Source organism: Erpetoichthys calabaricus, chromosome 1 (genome assembly GCF_900747795.2).
Source record: "Erpetoichthys calabaricus chromosome 1, fErpCal1.3, whole genome shotgun sequence".
In the NCBI taxonomy this organism is placed as follows: domain Eukaryota; kingdom Metazoa; phylum Chordata; class Cladistia; order Polypteriformes; family Polypteridae; genus Erpetoichthys; species Erpetoichthys calabaricus.
In genome coordinates this window covers 288618989-288636876 of record NC_041394.2, presented here as the reverse complement: position 1 = coordinate 288636876, position 17888 = coordinate 288618989, and the positions used below count along the sequence as shown (strand labels likewise).

The window sequence follows — 17888 nt, the reverse complement described above, 5'->3', positions numbered from 1 at the left end:
TAAGAGGAAGACTTGTTGAGGAGATGATTAGTGTTACGCTGAGCCGAAACATACTAAGGTGGTTTACTTACGTAGAGCAAAAGGTATTAGGACACTTAAATAAAGAGGTACTCCAAAATGGAGGTAGAGGGGATAAAGCTGAAGGAGAAGTGGTTGGTGGTGCAGAATGATATGAAAAAATTCTCACCCCAGACTATAACCCAAACTACAGAAAGTGGGGGAAAAAAAAGATTTCTTCTGGCTAATGTGGGTAATACTACAAATTGCAATGTATTAAAGATGATGTTAATACTGATATTCTGTCAAATAAATGTATCATTGTATACTGTAGATGTGCAAGATCAACTAGATGACTTACACAGTGTGGTTGATGGCAGTATTCATTTAATAGTTCAGTAATTTTAGGAAATATACAATATTTTTACTAGTTGGCTTTGAGTTTCTGTCATACATTATTAAACAGAATCCCTGTTGCAACAGATCTGTTACAGCCCAGACATCCTAAATGTTTATAGCATTGCTTACATGCACAGTAAAATGACATATTGCACACTTGGACTTTATTTTGCATGCAGTTTTTTTTTAACTAAATATGATGTTTGTAAATAACTGAATATAATTATAAAGAGTTACTGAACTGAACTTTCATTATATAGGGAGCGACCAGCAGCCATTTCAATTGAAATAAAAAGTATTGATGACACATCCAACTTTGATGAATTCCCAGAATCTGATATCTTACAGCCTGGTAAGTAATACTTGACGTGTAATAATTTAAAACTAATAAGTCGTCGTAAGTTATTGTAGAATTTACAGGAAGTGTACAGTGTATAATGAAATATTGAAGGTAATAAACAGTACTTAAGCCATTTTCTACTTTAATTTTAAGTTCAATTTCATGTTCAGATCATTTACATTGCCTGTGGTTTTATATATATTATTTATATATATATATATATATATATATATATATATAAAATGTCAGTTGTATTAAAATTAAGCTATAATCTTATATTTGAATGTATACTATAAATCAGTATAATTGGACAACATCCATTCTCCATTTCTCTGCCTCATAATGAATCATTTTTAACTCCATAGTTACCAGGCTGGCAGGCATTTGTTTTGGACAAATGCAGACAACGGTAACATGTTAAAGTGCATATGCTGTAACTATAAACTGAGACAGTCATTAAACCACTCAATAAATGTCAATTCACTAAGAACTTCAGTGAAGCTTTTTAATCCTCAGTTACTCACCTCACTAACAAAAATTGGCTCCCCTTCTAGTGCTGTGTTTTATATTGCCTTTACTGGTATATTGGCACTGGTTTCACACAATAAGGATTTTTAGTTTTAACAGTAAAGGATAGTTTACAACCTTTATACGTGTGTGTATCATAATTTTATTAATAAAATGTTGGCATTTCAGCTGCCCGACCCAGAGAAATTGTTGCATTAAGGTAAATAGGCTAACTCTTTAAATAACATTAATTGGACTTCGCTGCCTATTCACGATGCAAACTCGACAGCCTACAATATGGCCTCACTGGCAGGTTTACATGTGTGCTTCCAAAACAAAAACGTTATCTTTTCTGCAAGCAGAGAACAGAATTTGGATCAAATTAATGTAATCTGTAAACTTTGTAAGAGGCACATTGATGGCAACACAAGAAACCTTTTTGCACACTTCAAGAGTAGCCACAGTAGCATACTTTATACAGAAAGTGTCTGAAAAGACAGGCTGCAGCTTCTTTTGAGATGCAGCACTATGGAAAGTGAAACGAAGACAGTTTACAATCACTGAGTCATTCGCAAGTGGATGCTTGTATGACAATTAAACAAATCCATGAACAAAATTATGAATTTTGATGATACATTTAACAGAGCCTAATGAGTCCAGTTTATATAGTGTAAAATGAGAATTGAAAAACTTACTGAAAATACCTTAGGCCACAGGCATATAATGCTAAGTCTCACTTACGTCACTAAAGCAGTGCTCACACAAAAGTATGAAGAATGCAAACGAAAAGACCAGTTCTTAAATCAATTGGCTATTTAGCATGCAGAATGAATCTATGGTCTATCCACACAATCAAACCATATACTGTATAAGCACTATAGTAATACGAACTGTCAACTAATAATTGCTTACAAATGTCATACCTCATCCTCTTGTAAGGGGAAAGCATTTAGATATTTCTTTCCAAAAACACATTGCCTCTGGAACACATGGCACAATGTGACTTTAAGGTTCTACATGGTGAAGTGTCTGTTTTCTTACATGTGCACTTTGAGAGCTGCATTTGAAAACAGGGCTTGAATAAGCAGTGTTTTTTTTTTCATTATTTCTTATATCTACAGTGGTGTGAAAAACTATTTGCCCCCTTCCTGATTTCTTATTCTTTTGCATGTTTGTCACACAAAGTGTTTCTGATCATCAAACACATTTAACCATTAGTCAAATATAACACAAGTAAACACAAAATGCAGTTTTTAAATGATGGTTTTTATTATTTAGGGAGAAAAAAAATCCAAACCAACATGGCCCTGTGTGAAAAAGTAATTGCCCCCTTGTTAAAAAATAACCTAACTGTGGTGTATCACACCTGAGTTCAATTTCCGTAGCCACCCCCAGGCCTGATTACTGCCACACCTGTTTCAATCAAGAAATCACTTAAATAGGAGCTGCCTGACACAGAGAAGTAGACCAAAAGCACCTCAAAAGCTAGACATCATGCCAAGATCCAAAGAAATTCAGGAACAAATGAGAACAGAAGTAATTGAGATCTATCAGTCTGGTAAAGGTTATAAAGCCATTTCTAAAGCTTTGGGACTCCAGCGAACCACAGTGAGAGCCATTATCCACAAATGGCAAAAACATGGAACAGTGGTGAACCTTCCCAGGAGTGGCCGGCCGACCAAAATTACCCCAAGAGCGCAGAGACGACTCATCCGAGAGGTCACAAAAGACCCCAGGACAACGTCTAAAGAACTGCAGGCCTCACTTGCCTCAATTAAGGTCAGTGTTCACGACTCCACCATAAGAAAGAGACTGGACAAAAACGGCCTGCATGGCAGATTTCCAAGACGCAAACCACTGTTAAGCAAAAAGAACATTAGGGCTCGTCTCAATTTTGCTAAGAAATATCTCAATGATTGCCAAGACTTTTGGGAAAATACCTTGTGGACTGATGAGTCAAAAGTTGAACTTTTTGGAAGGCAAATGTCCCGTTACATCTGGCGTAAAAGGAACACAGCATTTCAGAAAAAGAGCATCATACCAACAGTAAAATATGGTGGTGGTAGTGTGATGGTCTGGGGTTGTTTTGCTGCTTCAGGACCTGGAAGGCTTGCTGTGATAGATGGAACCATGAATTCTACTGTCTACCAAAAAATCCTGAAGGAGAATGTCCGGCCATCTGTTCGTCAACTCAAGCTGAAGCGATCTTGGGTGCTGCAACAGGACAATGACCCAAAACACACCAGCAAATCCACCTCTGAATGGCTGAAGAAAAACAAAATGAAGACTTTGGAGTGGCCTAGTCAAAGTCCTGACCTGAATCCAATTGAGATGCTATGGCATGACCTTAAAAAGGCGGTTCATGCTAGAAAACCCTCAAATAAAGCTGAATTACAACAATTTTGCAAAGATGAGTGGGCCAAAATTCCTCCAGAGCGCTGTAAAAGACTCATTGCAAGTTATCGCAAACGCTTGATTGCAGTTATTGCTGCTAAGGGTGGCCCAACCAGTTATTAGGTTCAGGGGGCAATTACTTTTTCACACAGGGCCATGTAGGTTTGGATTTTTTTTTCTCCCTAAATAATAAAAACCACCATTTACAAACTGCATTTTGTGTTTACTTGTGTTATATTTGACTAATGGTTAAATGTGTTTGATGATCAGAAACATTTTGTGTGACAAACATGCAAAAGAATAAGAAATCAGGAAGGGGACAAATAGTTTTTCACACCACTGTATATATGTTTGTTACGTTTGCGTTTCTATCTTGTTGGTTATTATGAAGGTATTATCAGGACCACAAGTCCTTTAAAGACCACGTATTAATTCTTTAAAGAATTAATGGACCATTAAGTCTTTAAAAACCATGTATTTTAATTGCAGAAGAAGTCAGAGAATCAAGCAGGCTGTGGGGAGACAAGCAAACAACACAAAGTGAGGCAGTGCAGAACAATAAATCTACATCAGATCAGATCAGAAATGTTAGGGGCAGGAAATTGTAGACACGAGCCACATCACCAGAAACAGCATCTCATAGAAGCAAAATTGGATAAAAAAATAGAAGGTGCAAGTATCACTGGACTTCAGAAAACCTCACTGCTGTACTATGTGCCAAGAGCCATGATGTTGCAGTGATCACAAAAATGTAACTGTGGCCTGTGATTATTGTGCAGACTAACACAATATGACTGTAATTTGTTATTATTCTATGCTTTGTAGGAAATTGTTTTTTTAAAAAAAAAAGTATGGTGTTCAGCGAAGAGGTATTTAAAAAGTGTGCACACTTATGGTTATGTGTGGCTTGATTTATATATACCAGGTCACTAAAGACCCAGGGTATATAATAGTATTTCCTGAAAGTTCCATGTATAGCAGGATTAAGAGAACTCCAAAAAGCTCAGAAATTGGTCTTGCCAGTAGACATGCAACTGAGAAAGACTTGCGAATCTGTCTATAAATGGCTGATGCAAACAGTGAGTATGATCCTCTACTGTAGTGGAAAACCAATAAAATCAATGTACCTTGAGTGTGTCACCTTACAAAGAAATCTATTATAAAAAAAAATCTTGAGATGAGACTATTGCCAAGAGATTTTTTCAAGTCCCGCGAGACAAGACTATTGCCAAGAGATTTTTTCAAGTCCCACCCTCCTCTCAACCATTTACGGTTAACGGCACACACACATGATTCTCTCACCACTCATTGGTGTGAATGCTTTTCTCAGACACCGTTCCTGCGCTCTCAGCTCTTACAAATTTTTACATTTTCCTCACTTTAAATTCCCAATTAAAGAAGACTTATGTCCAAATCTTATTGAAGAATTGAGTACACGGGCAATCCTAGCACAGAGAAACAATTAAGTCCAACGAATTAACACAAAAATTGATGATCAGTTACACGGCAAATTGGTTAAATGCGTATCAGTAGACTATGCTGAAACAGTTGGTGGTGACTGTGCGGAAGATGAAAACATCAACTTACAATATCCCGTAAAATATCGACAACCGTTAACACCATCCGGTCTTCTACCGGCCGGATTACTGTTGAAAGAATGATGTATCGTAATGCTATTGTGTAATTTATATATGAGTGATGGGCTATGCAACAGAACAAGATTAATTGTATTCAAAATTGGTTGAACAATTCTGACATGTAATACTTTAACAGGTGACAAGAAAGGTAATGTAGTATATCTTCCATGGATAACTTTAGACACCAAAGGAGATCTTGATATGCCATTCGTATTAAAACGTTTACAGTTTCCCGTTAGAATAGCTTTTGCTATGACAATTAACAAATCACAGGGACAAATATTTGAAAAAGTCGGTTTATTTATTAGAGAGAGACATGATATTCACTCACAGGCAGTTATATGTTGCATTGTCACGATGTAATTCCAAACACAGAATCAAAATTTAAAGTGATATTGATGAAAATTTAATTCCAAATATTGTTTTTACTGAAGTTTTACAGTAAAAGTGTAAGTTTAAAAAGTATTTGTGTGTTAATTTCAAAGCCAAACAGAAAGAAAATGTATAACACAATTAATACCTCTAATGCAACAAACATAATTTTCTTTCAATTTATTATGTTTCACTATTTTTTACTATGGTTAATCATTCTCTGTAATGTAAAATAGTTAGGTCTATAATTCATATGTAACAATTCCCATGAAAATAGCAATCTGTTTAAATTGTGCATCTGTTTCCCCATACGTGAGAGGCAGAGCCACAAAGTGGCTTGCGTGTAGCACCCGCACAGGGGTTGGCAAGCAAAGTGAGCAGGGAGTAGAGCCCCCTAGTACTTAATATATTCCTGCAACTACTTCCCCATCTGAAACAGCATTTAGTAGAGGTGGAAACATGTTACTTGGCATAGAGCATCACTCTAACATTGTAGATAAGCTAGTCTTTCTGACCCGCAACCAGTGACAGTTCTCAGAATGTTGAGATAATAAAATCACAGGCTCTCTACATCTGCATTACAAATAGAGCTAAAGTATCTATTTAAGTGAGCAATTTTTGGTGGTTATTTTTTGTACAGTTTTGCACATTTGAAACATTTTAGGTAGTGTCTAGTAAAAGTTAATTATAATTTGATGAATGCATTACAATATTTGTTAAGATTGTTTTAAAAGAATAGTTTATACTAAATAATGTAAATAAAAGCAAATTCTCTTTCTAGGAATAGTTGTTTTTTTCTGGTTTAATTTTTAAATACTTATTAAAAGTAATTATTAAAGATGTCAACATACCTTATTGACAAAGTCCTGGTGCTTTGGAGGCACAGTATTATTTGTATTAACATACTATAATAATTGATTTTTAAATATAATATTGTGATATATTGGTTAAATATCATGATACTGAATTGTATCAATATCACATAGCAGTACCCCTTATCTAAAGCTTTGCAAAGCTTCAACCAAAGGAGGGTGCGTCCTCTAGGCTAAGGAGTTTCTCCCTAGTTGAAGTCGTTACAGTATTTCCCTTTTTTTTGCTGAGGACAACTATGGAAGGGAAGGTGGGATGTTGTTAAAGTTGTCATATAATTATCCAGAACCCCTTTAATGCTCTACAAAAGCTTTCCAGAAAAGCCTCGCCGATCTACGCTCACACGTGAACCTTTGCCATAGCCACCGATGTAGCTGCTGCCTTATTTATGTTGTAGAATTCCTTTTTCTTAAACTTGTCAGCTTCTCACACTTGTTCAATGACAGATCATGTGGTTGCCATTTTGACTGGCAGCAGACTAGCCACAATTCCTTGCAGCCGCTGATCTCTTGAAAGCGTCCATTTAAGCTCCACGTCTCTAACCTCCTGAGCTGAAGGGAGAAACTCCTCTGTTGGTAAGAATTTGTCAGCCTCAACAGAGGCATTTGTTAGACTTTTGCTGTAAACTGTCACTACATATTTGACTTTTCCATGTCTGTCCAACAGACACTTAGACACTGTCTAAATAAGCACATATCCAAGTGGTAATTAGCTTATAACTTAAAGCCTCTTTTTACTGAACATTTGGCCTGTATTGGAGCATATTATTTATAATGGACAGGCTTGACCAGCACAGAAATTCAGTAACATTTCACCATTATATTTCAAGTCAGGCAGACTTTTCCTCCTAGTCAAACCCATTTATTATCATTCCCACCAGAGTGCTGAACCCTGTCAGTAAGACTACTACTTCTGCATTGAACTTCTGCACTCCAAATCCATTGTCTCCAAACAGGTTAGATTATACACTATGTGGCTGAAAGGTAGGTAGACATCCCTCCACATTACTGAGCTCAGGTGTTTGTCACATCCATTGTTATCAGAATCATGAAATCAAGGACATAGCCATGTTATCTCTATTGACAAACATTGACAGTAGAATGATTTGTCATTCATGTTGGAATGCCCAGTAGGGGGATGGGCAATCTCATGGCCTCAGAACCCCTGCAGATTTTTTTTTTTTTCTCCAGTCCTCTGGGTTTTTTTTTTTTTTGTTGTTTTTTCTGTCCTCCTGTCCATCAGATCTTACTTTATTCTTTGTTATTTAGTATTGCCTAATGTTATTTTTATATTTTTCTTCATCTTTGTAAAGCACTTTGAGCTATGAAGTGGTAAACCACACAAGCTCATGGGATGGGGCTGCTCAGTGCTGAATCACGTAGTGCATAAAAATTGTCTATACTCTGTTTTGTCACTCAAATCAGAGTTCCCTACTACCTCTGGAAACGACATCAGCACAGGAACTGTGTATTGAGAGTTTAATTAAATTGGTTTCCATGGCTGAGCAATGTGCAATGCCAAGCATCAGCTGGAATGGTCTAAAGCATACCACCATTGGATTCTGGAGCAGTGGAAATATTTTCTGTGGAGTGGTGAATCATGCTTCACTATCTTTACTGATGGATGAATCCGAGTTTGGTGGATGCTTGGAGAGCGCTACCTTCTGGACTGCATAGTGCCTACTGTAAATTTTGGTAATGAAGGGACAATTGCCTGGGGCTACTTTTCTGTGTTTATGCTAGGTTCTTTGGTACCACTGAAGGATACTGTTAATGCTACAGCATACAAATTAATTTTAGATAATTGTGTGCTTCCAACTTAGTGGTAACAATTTGTGGAAGGACCTTTTCTGTTCCAACATGACTGTGCCCCTGTGCATAAAGCCAGGTCCATAATGACATGGTTCAATGAGTTTGGTGTGGAGTTTGGTACCCTGCAGAGTGCCCTGACTTCAACCCTTTTGAATACCATTGGGATGAATTATGAGCCACGTTTTATCATCCATCCCTACCTGACCTCACAAATTTTGTTTTGCTCTATATGGGCACAAATTCTCAGAGACGCTCCAAAATCCAGGGGGGAGAATGGGGGCTGTTATAGCTGCAAATTGGAGGGCCAACTCCATGTTTATAGCCATGGTTTTGGAATGGGATTTAAAAACCAACTCATATAGCCATGATGGTTAGGTGTCCACAAACCTTTGACCATGTAGTGTATACACAGTAGGTGGGTAAAAACATGAAAAAACAGACAATACTTTTTTTATACTTAAAACTTAAGTTTTGGACAACATCAATGGTTTGTGGATGCTTTGGGTGCCAATGTATTTCTTTTTGTTCACATTTCAGTGACAAACACAACGGAACCTGATTATAAATCAAAGGACTGGGTTTTCCTTAACTATACCTACAAAAGGTTTGAAGGACTAACACAACGAGGCTCCATTCCTTCTTACATGAAGACAGGAAAGCTGTGACATTCAGGGAATGAAGAAAAATGTGGAAACTCTTTAAAGTAGCTGCAGTGCCTGGGCCCTCAGCAGCTGCTGATTATGCACACACAGGAAGAACTCAACTACACTTGGGTGTATATCACAGAACCGCTGAAATTCTACAGGATTAGGATTTCCAAAATATTAAGTGGCTGCTTCACTATGAATTTCGGCAGAGCCAGCAGCCATTTTTCTCAACATATCTTGTTCTTTGCATTTTAGTCTTTGTTTTATAATATAAAGGTACTAGGATATGTTGAACACTTTTTCAGGTTTACATGTAGCACTGTCCAGTATGGAACTCTTCTTTTAGTTGTACTGTATTTAAAGCACTAAAAAAAAAAAAAGAATCCTCATATCCTAATACTATTTTAGTCTGGTTGAAGGTTGCTGAGTTCATTGGATACAATACAGTATATGAATGCCAAAGCTGTCCAAGCCCTGTTAAATAACACATGGCTTCTGATCGAAATTGGTAGCCCAAGTTAACTACCAACTGAAATTTTCACTACTTATCAATAAATTTACCGGTGTGTGAAAACATTTTTTGGAGAGGTCTAAGGTTATAAATATCAACAATGATAAAGTACTGTAATCTGTCTTGTTAGATTCCATTTTACTATGTTACAAAAATTAAGATTTGTTCATAGTCTCAATTTAAACACTGAGAGAAAACTAATTTCTATCAGTGGTGAGGCATTAGGTTCAAAATAATGAATCTAAATTGCCTTATATTGATGCGGATTTTCATTTAGCATTTCTCCTTCCCCTTATCATTTGTGATTTTATTTTACACAGGGTATGTTGTTAATGTTGCGTGCTTATAGCATTCATTGATATATGCTTTCCATGCTGAATAATGTATAGCTGTTGGTTGGAAGCGTCAGATGGAATTTTTTTATTTTATTTTCAACCTTATTCCGAGGAATAACAATTGCTCTGCAGACTAAATAAAAACTGTTGCACTAATGGCAACAGGAAAAGGTGGAGACTGAAAAATAAATCTAGAAATCTCACAAAAAACTGAATGTAGCGAATGACAAGTGCTGAATGACTGCCAACAACATAGTACAAAGCATTTTTTTCATAAAGCTATTTAGATTGTTTTTAAAATGCTGCATGTTTTTTTGTTTCAGGGAACCTGAACCCCCATGACATTCTTTGCATTAGTTTAAAGTACTTTCTTTAGAGAAATATTTCCTCTTGAAAATGTTTTTTGGGGGGGTGGGGGGACTTTAAATTCATTTTTGGAAAGATTAAGTATTTTGCTAAATGATTGACTTTTTTTTTGTGCTTTTTTTTTTTTTTTTGAATAATTATATTTTATGTTCTCTGACTTGCATTTCCGTTTATATACAGTGAAATTTAAATGCCTTTTCTTTTTTGTAAGTACTTTTTTTAAAACATTTTTTCTTTAAATTGGTTTTGACAAATTCGGGTCAAGTCACTGTCTCCATGGAGCTTTCTTAAGGCACTCTGAAACTTATCTCCCACTTCAGAAACAGGCTGGTTAGCTTGATTGGCATCTTTAAATTGACAGTTTTAATGACTGTGCCCTGTGATGAACTGGCACATCACCCAAGATTGGATCCCACCTTGCACTTGTATGCTGCCAGAATAGACTACAACCCCTTTGACCTTGCAGGAGGTATATAGAGTTAACAAAGACTTTGAAAATAAATCTTTTTAAAGTAGGATGAACCAGGAAGTGAGTTTAGACTCAAATATTAAAAAATATATATATATATCATTAGAATGAAAAGAAGCTGCTTCTAAGACCTTTTTTATAATCCTGTTATTACCAAAGAAATCATATTCTCTTAAATAGTTATTTGAAGTAGATTACATTTGTTTATTTTTTACTGTATGAATTACATACATTTTGGTATGGTTTAGAAAGTATTTGCAGCCTATTAACAATCATGTTCTTTTATGCATTTTAATGTGTCTGGGAACTCCCAATTTAGGAATGTAGTAGCTGTAAGGAAGCGCTAATATTATTTGTGTATCAAAATTACTTGATTTAGACAAAGTAAATTTAGCATATCATTTTTTGTGTATGCAAAATTTTTCTTATACAAATGAAATTTCATATTCTATTTTTATGTGCATATTTAAAGTCCTACATTTCCAATCTTTTGAGTTAATGTGTGCTTCCTTGCTGTGAGCACACTCCTGTTCTGTAGTGTTAACTCTGGCCCTGCTGGTTGCTTCCAAGTGCTCAAAGCATGATTCTCTTAGCTAAATTGTAAATGACCATTCTCATGCAAGGTAAGGACATCACTCATTGACTTAATAGAACTGGGTAACTTGTGCTCTTCTATGTTTTCCTGTGCTAAAGTTCACCCTATGCCATAAAGGACTCTTTTAAACCAGCAGGCCTACCTAATTTGTAGGATCTTTGTCATCACTAGTTGTGAACTTTGTTTATAGAAGTGTCTTTACCAACAACATCAAACTGGGTGGAGGGGGAGATTTGTGAATGACTCATCTAAGCTAAAGGAAGTCTGAGTTAGTTCCAGTGACTGTGCAGTGTTCAGTGTCTCTCAAACTATTTCTAACAGGGTTTTTTGATCCTTGTGTGAGATGCAAATATAGTCTATATAAAACTTTCAGTTAAAGTCTGGTGCCATATTTTATTTACTTCATATAATCAATATAAACTCGTTTCCTTTTTGGCCACCAATACTAATATTCAGATTTTTGAGAAAATTATATGGATAAATCAATTATTTGCTAGTTTGCCAGAGTATTGAGGTTATCAGGATCACTCATGCATACATACACTGGATTTAAAAGTGAATGGAGATTATTGGAGAAAGGGATATAAAATGTTTTTGCTTTTTTTTTCCTTTCATGGTTTACAATTTATTAATCCTAATTTGACTTAAATATTTGCTTTTTACCAAAGAATTCAAAATATTTTTTATCAGTATAGAATCTCTTAAGAATGTATCTGTTTGTGGAGTAAGGAATGCTGTAAAGAAAGTGATGTAAATGTTTATACTTGTAAAGGAATGTCAATGTTAAGTTATTTGGGGTATTATAATATTTAAAGTTTCTGATGTATACAATTGTTAAAAAGCGGTACATCATCTGTGTTTGGGGGTTTGGTGTAATGTTTTTTTTTTTTTTCTTTCAACTGTCATTAAGATGCAAATGTTTTATGTTGAGAAAATATTTGAATGGCAAGCAAATCTGCATTTACTGGAAGCTCCAGAATTAATCAGTGTAAGAGTTTTTTATTTATCCCTACCAGGGAGCACATGAAGGAATTGTGCAGATGTTTTAGCTTGAGATTGTTTCATTGTTTTTGTTTCCTGTTTACAGTGGTTAATTTAGTTAATCCAAAAAATGTTTTACACAATTTATTGTCATTGCCAAATATTTAATTTAAATTAATAAATCCCCAAGTGGTTAAGCATCTTCCCTCTTCAATCGATTATACATGTCAGTTTTTTTTCTCCAGCTGCTTAGTTAATTTTGCTTTGAGTGGCTCATTTTCACCTTTGTCATAGAAAATATATAAATTGTGTAACAATATAATGGAAATATGCATTGAAATGTTTTACAGGCATTTTTATTTGTTTCATTATTGCCCACTGTAACAAACATTTTCCAGCAATACCTGAAGCAAAACCATTAGTATAAATGTCTGCTGAAGCAAACTAGGATGGTCAGCATAGACAAGAATATTCAGAAATGGTATTTGACATAATTACAACAAAATGTTGTACATTTGTCTGATATTCCAGTGGAAAATTCAATTTTAATATTATGTGACATTTTAAATGTATTTCTGTTTGCATTCTCCATTGTGAAGAACAGCTATAAACAAAGTAGTGAAAGTCAATACAGGGTAGCAAGGGTATAATTGAGTTTCTTAGATTGTTCAAAGATTAATAAAGTGTATATTGCTAATTTTTTGTAACATAATGAAATAAACATGAAGATACAGTAAACAGTTTGGTGTTAAAATGATGTGTTTCCACTTGGTATCTTGAACATATTTTGAGCATGTTTTTATAATCTTAATGTTACAGGATGCCTTGCATGGGGTCATAGTGGCTCAGGCAATGTAGTTTGCAGACAAATCTAAATTGACCAGATGTGGATAGGTTTATGGGGTGTGGACGTGCACACATTGTTGTGGATTATAGTCCCATTTAAGGTTTGCTCCTTCCTTGTTGCTGAGATGGCCCTGTTATCCTCTGACCTTAGACTTCACAGAAAAGGATCAGAAAATTGACTTGATGAATGAAATACTGCCACATGGGCTGTTCTAAATATTTTAAATATTCTTTGTTTACTGGAGCCTATGGTATATAGAGAATTTTAACTTCAAATATTTACAACGTACTCATGAAAATTAAAATCTAGATACTTTTAAGGAAAGAATAACAGAAAGCTTAATTTGTTGGCCTCTCCTCTGAACCAACTCCTGGCTTTATAACTGGAACATCTACATCTTAAGGGCTTCAGAAGATTTATTAACCCACAAAAATCAAAGTCAGACATGTACATTGTAAAACGTATGCAGTTAGGTCCATAAATATTTGGACAGAGACAACTTTTTTCTAATTTTGGTTCTGTACATTACCACAATGAATTTTAAATGAAAAACTCAGATGCAGTTGAAGTGCAGACTTTCAGCTTTAATTCAGTGGGGTGAACAAAACGATTGCATAAAAATGTGAGGCAACTAAATCATTTTTTAACACAATCCCTTCATTTCAGGGGCTCAAAAGTATTTGGACAATTGACTCAAAGGCTATTTCATGGGCAGGTGTGGGCAAGTCCGTCGTTATGTCATTATCAATTAAGCAGATAAAAGGCCTGGAGTTGATTTGAGGTGTGGTGCTTGCATGTGGAAGATCTTTGTTGTGAACAGACAACATGCGGTCAAAGGAGCTCTCCATGCAGGTGAAAGAAGCCATCCTTAAGCTGCGAAAACAGAAAAAACCCATCTGAGAAATTGCTACAATATTACGAGTGGCAAAATCTACAGTTTGGTACATCCTGAGAAAGAAAGCAAGCACTGGTGAACTCAGCAATGCAGAAAGACCTGGACATCCTTGAATATGATAACAGTTCATCACACAAATACGGACACTCACTCCTAAGTCATCCAAATAATCTTATAGACTGGTTTGGCATGTGGGATTCTAGGGAAACCAGGGAGTTCATGCAAACACAGGGAGCATAAGCAAACTTTATATAGACGAAGGATGAACCAACATTTATTATTATTACGACCAAAAAAAAAAAAAAAATCTATCACTAACCACTTCATAGCACAGTAGCTCTGTATCTAGTCATGGTCTGTGTAGAATTTGTATGCTAATGTTTTGTTTTTCTACAAGATACTCCATTTTACCTACCAGATCCATGGACATGTGTCAACTAGTGATTCTAAAGTAGCCTTGTATGACTGATGGACCAACAGGTTGTAGGATATATACTTGAGTTTCCTTGCATTAGCAGCTAAGCTCCAATTCAGTTTTTTTTTTTTTTTTGTTTAAGTTTATTCTAATAAAAATGTTACATTTTAATCTTCTCAGAATACAGCTTGCAAAATTAGTGTCTATAGTCTCCATCCATCCATTACCAAATCAGGGGTCCAGGAACTAAGGCCTATCCTGGCAGCACTGGGCATAAGGCAGAAGCCAGAACTGAATGGAGCACTCATTGCATATGGCCTATTGCACTTATTGGGAGTTGTAGGTTAGTAGGGAGGAGCTTTTAGTTAAAACCTGCATTCTTTCAAGCATGAAAGTCAGCATATACTGTAGATTTAACATGTCTATAAAGCAAAGTTTCATTTTAATGAGCATAAATTAAACACCGGAGTGGAACCTAAAAACCTGTATGCATTCATGTCAATATGGAACATTTGGTACCTACATTTCCCAAGGCAGATATCAAAGGACAAGCAAAAATGGTGGGATGTAGAAAGTATCACTTTTGGATCATAAAGCATGAACGAACAAGATTTGTTTGCACTTAATGATTCAGATTCTGTTTTTAGACTTCGGTTCAACTTTAACTAAACCTCTACAACCAAACTGAATGCTTCCACTTATAAATGGACTTTGTTTGAGAAACAGGAAGCAGTATGTTCAGGTGGACTCCCTCCTCTTAGACCGACTCTGTATCGTAACAGGTGCCCCTTAAGGCTATACAGTTAGGTCCATAAATATTTGGACAGAGACAACTTTTTTCTAATTTTGGGTCTGTACATTACCACAATGAATTTTAAATGAAACAACTCAGATGCAGTTGAAGTGCAGACTTTCAGCTTTAATTCAGTGGGGTGAACAAAACGATTGCATAAAAATGTGAGGCAACTAAAGCATTTTTTAACACAATCCCTTCATTTCAGGGGCTCAAAAGTAATTGGACAAATTAAATAACTGGAAATAAAATGTTCATTTCTAATACTTGGTTGAAAACCCTTTGCTGGCAATGACAGCCTGAAGTCTTGAACTCATGGACATTACCAGATGCTGGGTTTCCTCCTTTTTAATGCTCTGCCAGGCCTTTACTGCAGCAGCTTTCAGTTAAACTTGCATTTCAGGTACCTATTTATAAATTTTAATTGGTTGACATACAAATATTTTTAAGGCCCAATTTTGACAGCTTTTACAGTCTTTAATTAATTATGGATGAAGCTTAAGCTTTAATATGTGCCAGGGTCTGGTTTGGCCACTGTTAGCTTTGTTTTGCGGACCCATTACAATCAAGGTAAGATGGCAACTTAAATTTATCGAGTTTTAGTAAGCACTTTTAAATAAAACTTAGCAAATCAACATAATAATGCTTTACAACACCAATTCTGCTTTCCTCTCCTTCTATTATGCTATTTCAAATCATAGAGAGTAATCTGGTGGTGTAGCAGAACAAAGCTATATTATTAACTCCGATTTCAATGCTCAGTAGAAACATAACCTAAACTAGTGATATTCATGATGACATAACACTGACTTAATCAAAATAGATGTAACCTCCTTTTACATTTGCAGTTGTAAAATCTCCCAAGGTGAAGAAATAAGAGGAGAAACCTGCATGAAGTGAATGTTGTATTATACTTTGCATGCTTAGCCCTGGATGTGTACATGGTGTTTCCAGTGAATATTTGTGTTTTGAAATCTGTCCAAATGCCAATGGATTTGTACTAAATAGTAATTTAATATGGAAATCATGCTCTTAAAATAGCCATAATGATTGTCAAATTACAGCAGCTTGGCAATTTTTGCTCATTCTCAAGTGATGAGGTGCACCTTGGGATTCTGCTGTGTTATTTTTCATTTAATGCAGCCATTTAAAGCTCTATAATGCATCTGGTTTGCTTACATTTGCTTTTATGCAGTATATACATAAGACATAACACTGATTTTTCTCTCATTCGTATTGTTTAATCAATACAAAAGAGAATTTTTTTCAGATTATGTATGGCGCATTACAAAGTGCAAAGATTCTTCATCGATTCTCCAGGGAAAAATGCTTATATAGCAAGTGATATATACAAAAGCTACACAGAAGACGTCAAAGGTGAAACAGTATGATAAACAAATGTGCCATAATTTGTTTAAAATCAACATATTAAAATGGAAAAAATATATATAGTGTGTGTATGTGTGCAAGTATATGTATATGTAGGCTATATGTATGTATATGTGTATATGTGTGTATATGTATATGTGTGTATATGTGTATATATATATTAATATCTCCCTCCATTTGGTTAGAAAAACTTTCTGCATTGCTCCCTATTTAACTAGGGTAGACCCAGTCTTGTACTGAAGGAATTTGTAGGCTGACCATGGCAATCAAGCTGAGAATTCACACCATTGTTCATGATAGCCAATTCAGCAAACATCCTCCTCTCTACTACGGACTCTATGAAAGTGATAAGAAAAGAGACCTTCTAGGTTAACTTCCTGGTTAACTTTAGTTCATTGGCATCTACTGTTCTGCTATTTCTCCAACATCATCTTTTCATCTTTTGGCTGTTCCCATTAGGAGTTGCCATAGTAGATCATTTATTTCCATATTTATCTGTCCTCTGCATCTTGTTCTGTCACACCCACCACTGGCATGTCCTTTCTCACCACATTCATAAATATCATCTTGGGCGTTCCTGCTTTCCTCTTGCCTGGCAACTCTGTCTTTAGCATCCTTCTCCCAATATAATATACCCTGCATCTCTCCTTTGCACACGTCCAAACCAACACAATCTCGCCTCTCTGGCTGTGTCTCCAAACCGTTCAACTTGAGCTGACCATCTAATGTACTCATTTCTAATCTGTCTATTCTCATCACACCCAATGCAAATCTTAACATCTTTCACTCCGCCACCTCCAGCTTTGTCTCTTGTCTTTTCATTAGTTCCACCATCTCCAACCCATATAACATGGCTGGTCTCTTGTAGACCTTCCCTTTCACTCTTGGTGGTAACCATCTGTCACAAATCACTCCTGATATTCTTCTCCACCCTGCCTCCACTCTCTTCTTCAACTATCTTCCACACTCCCAGTTAGTCTGCACTGATGTACCCAAGTATTTAAACTCATCCACCTTCTCCAATTCCCTGCACCTCCCTCTCATTTACACACATGTACTCTGTCTTGTTCCTACTGACCTTCATTCCTGTCCTTTTTAGAGCATACCTCCACCTTTCTAGGGTCTCCTGAACCTGCTTCCTAGTCTACGGGGACTCCTGCCTAGTCTCGTCTGTCAAACTGTCCATCATCATTGCAAATAAGAAAGGGCTCAGAGCCAATCCATGAGGTAATCCCACCTCCACCTCGAACACATCCATCACTCCTACTGCAGACCTATCCACTGTCACACTTCCTTCATACATATCCTGTACCACTCT

General features: G+C 36.0%; 1 protein-coding gene across 1 annotated transcript in view; it reads left to right on the top strand.

Moving 5' to 3' along the window:
* The window catches only part of LOC114662653 (serine/threonine-protein kinase 38-like), a 109922-nt gene extending 96951 nt beyond the window's left edge, over nucleotides 1–12971 (top strand). The window contains exons 13-14 of the mRNA XM_028816249.2: nucleotides 657–748; nucleotides 8865–12971. Coding sequence (XP_028672082.1) covers nucleotides 657–748; nucleotides 8865–8992 — 220 coding nt within the window. The 3' untranslated portion in view covers nucleotides 8993–12971. The remainder of the gene's footprint in view (nucleotides 1–656; nucleotides 749–8864) is intronic.
* The last annotated feature ends 4917 nt before the right edge of the window (nucleotides 12972–17888 follow it).